This window comes from Natator depressus, chromosome 1 (assembly GCF_965152275.1).
Source record: "Natator depressus isolate rNatDep1 chromosome 1, rNatDep2.hap1, whole genome shotgun sequence".
Lineage (NCBI taxonomy): Eukaryota > Metazoa > Chordata > Testudines > Cheloniidae > Natator > Natator depressus.
Genome location: NC_134234.1, coordinates 3,060,199 through 3,063,390, shown reverse-complemented (window position 1 = coordinate 3,063,390; position 3,192 = coordinate 3,060,199). Strand labels below are relative to the sequence as shown.

The window sequence follows — 3,192 nt, the reverse complement described above, 5'->3', positions numbered from 1 at the left end:
TTTGGGGAGGCACGTGCCAGCTACACAGTTAGCCTCTTTCTTCCCAGGGGTAAAATGGGAACCCTGCTTCCTTCCATGATTAAGCATGGTGTTTGTTCACAATAGATGCCTGTGTTTGCTGAAAATCATCAGCTAGAGAAGGCATCTCAGCCATAGTTTTGCAGTTTCATGTTGGAGTCTGGTTTAAAGATTTTTTGTAGAAGAATTGCCACTTTTAGGTTTGTTATTGAGAGACCAGGGAGATTAAAGTGTGCTCCTACTGGTTTTTCAATGTTACGATTCCTGATGTCAGATTTGTCTCTGTTTATTCCTTTGCATAGATACTGTCCGGTTTGGCCAATGTACATGGCAGAGGGGCATTGCTATCACATGATGGCATATACCATATTGGTAAATATGCAGGTGAATGAGCCCCTGATGGTGTGGTTGATGTGGTTAGGTCCGAGGATGGTGTCTCTTGAATAGATATGCGGACAGAGTAGGCAACAGGGTGTGTTGGAGGGATTGGTTCCTGGGTTAGTGTTTTTTTTGTGTGGTATGCAGTCTCTGGTGAGTACCTGAACCCGAGGTGAGATGTGGAGCAGGGGCTGGGCACTGGAGGAAGGAAGTGGCCAGAGGGCAGAGCCTCAGGGGTACATTTAACAGAAATTAGAAAGGTGGCATCCCGATGAGTTAAGGAGTTGAACACAGAACGATTCCCCAGTTTACCACACTGACACATCACAGGAAGGCCAGGAAAGGATTTAATGTTTTTTTTGACTGTCTAATAAGTGACTCGGGGAAGAGGAATTAGCACCATGTTACCAGCCAGCTCTGCACAGAGCTTAGTATGAGAGCCAGAGCACCAGGAGGAAACTATTAAGTCCCTTTATGAGTAAAGAGATGGAGCAGCCTGTCTTGGATCTGTTTGGTCCTCACCCCGTAGATGATGGGATTCAGCATGGGGGGCACCAGGAGGTACACATTGGCCATGAGAATGTGGAAATGCAGGGGCACATTCTGCCCAAACCGGTGTGTGAATAAGGAGAAAAGACCTGGGATGTAAAAGGCTAAGATGGCACAGAGGTGTGAGGTGCAGGTCCCAAAAGTCTTGATCCGGGTGTCCTTTGTGGGAAGGCTGAAGATGGCCCTGAGGATCTGGATATAGGACATGGCGATAAAAAACACATCCACACCGGTCACAAAGAATACCAGAAAGAGGCCGTAATAACTACTGATGATGATGTCACCGCAGGCCAGCTTCACCATGACCATGTGCTCGCAGTACGAGTGAGGGATGATGTTGGTTCTGCAATATGGCCACTGCCTGGCCAGGAAGAGATAAGGCAGTACAATCATGCCTCCACGCAGCACCACGGCCAGGCCTATCTTGGCCACCACAGAGTTTGGCAGGGTGGTGGAATGTCTCAAGGGATGACAGATGGCCACGTAGCGATCAAAAGCCATGGCCACAAAGATCCCAGACTCCATCACTGTGAAGCAGTGAACAAAGTACATCTGGGTAAGGCAGGCACGAAAATCAATCTCCCTGGAATTCAACCAGAAGATGCTCAGCATTTTGGGAATTGTGCATGTGCATAGGGCCACGTCAGTGATGGCCAGCATGCAGAGGAAATAGTACAGGGGCCGATGGAGGCTTGTCTCCCTCTTCACAGTGAACAGGATGGTGAAGTTCCCCAAGATGGCTATTGCATATGTGACGCAGAAGGGGATGGAGATCCAGACATGGGCCACCTCCAGGCCAGAAATGCCCAGCAGGATGAAGGTGGAGGGGTTGGTGAAGTCGGTTGTGTTGGAAACTGACATGGAGTAGGGGAGAAGGTGTCCAACTCTGAGGCAGAAAGGTGTCTCCTGCACGTACTGTACATTCACTGGACTTTCTGTATGTGCCCAGGGTGTCAGGTGATGGTCGCAGTATAAATTCCTAGGTGGAGAGACAATGTGAATATAGGACAATACATGCACAACTGGAGGCTGGTCTCGGGGAAGTGACATTTTCATTATTCAGAGAAATGGATTATGAAAAACTGACCCTAATAATGCCACTTCCATATTTGATGGTGCTCCGTGCATCAATAATTCCTACACAAAGTGGTGTGGGAACCCTTAATAGGCACCAGCAGGAAACATGAGTATGGAAACTGGTTATCTGTCATTGTTCCTTAATGTAGAGAAACCCAGGCTAGAGAATACATTATGTAGGGAGATCCCCATTTACCCAGTTGCTCAAAATTTGAGATTAGAAAAACAACAACAACCTATGTGCAGACATATACTGGGGGAAATATCCCAGCTAGAACATACCTCAGGAAAAAGACCTGGCGTCACTGATCACAGCTCAATGGAAACACCTGCTCATTCACAAAAGTGGCCAAAACAAAAGCAATGATTGGATGCTTGTGGAATTGGATAGAGAATAACTTGCTCTGGACATGCCCTCAGTTTTGGTTTCCTTGTCTCTATAAAGGATATTGCAGATAGAAAGGGGGTTTCCAAGAGGCTGGGAGAATGGGGGAGGCTGTGAGATGTGGACAGAGTGAAAAGTCTGGGACTGTCTAGTTTAGAGAAGAGACAAAGAAGGGGGTGTGTGATAGAGGAGAGGAAAATAAAAAAATGGAGCTGATTACATTCAAATGGTCAAACAGAGAGCTATTCCCAACCAGTAATATCTGTAGACACTTAGTGTTTCACAAGAGCTAGTTCCTCAAAGCTGAGGCAAAATGTCGGAAAAACTTATTGGGAGGAAAAAATAGACAGAAAACTGGGGAGGGGAAATTGGAATTCTATAAGAAGCACTTATTGGATAGCTAGAAAGTGACAATTCCATAGTCAAAAAAGTGGACAGCTTTGGATAAACACCCGGTTCAGTGACAAAGTGAAAACATTTTTTGTGTGGCGAGGGTGGGAGGGAGAAGAGCAATATATAACTCATGGGGAAAAGGTAAATAAATAGCAAATAATATGAAATTGAAGTTGTGAAAATTGATCATGGACATTAAAGGCATGAGGGAAAAATCCATGTGTGGCAGGTCTCAGGATCACCAAGGAGGTTGTTCATTGCCAGCAGATTGAGGGACGTGATTGTTCCCCTCTATTCAACATTGGTGAGGCCTCATCTGGAGTACTGTATCCAGTTTTGTGCCCCACACTACAAGAAGGTTGTGGAAAAATTGGAAAGAGTCCAGCGGAGGG

The 3,192-nt window shown here is 46.2% G+C and overlaps 1 protein-coding gene across 1 annotated transcript; it reads right to left on the bottom strand.

The window, feature by feature from the left end:
- Nucleotides 1–858: 858 nt before the first annotated feature.
- On the bottom strand, nucleotides 859–1,806 carry LOC141999331 (olfactory receptor 52E2-like). The gene has a single exon (XM_074972682.1). The coding sequence runs from the start codon at nucleotides 1,804–1,806 to the stop codon at nucleotides 859–861; it is 948 nt and encodes a 315-aa protein (XP_074828783.1).
- Nucleotides 1,807–3,192: the final 1,386 nt, after the last annotated feature.

Coding starts and splice junctions, on each gene's coding strand:
- LOC141999331 (XM_074972682.1), bottom strand. CDS start 1,806: ATGTCAGTTTCCAACACAACCGACTTCACCAACCCCTCCACCTTCATC.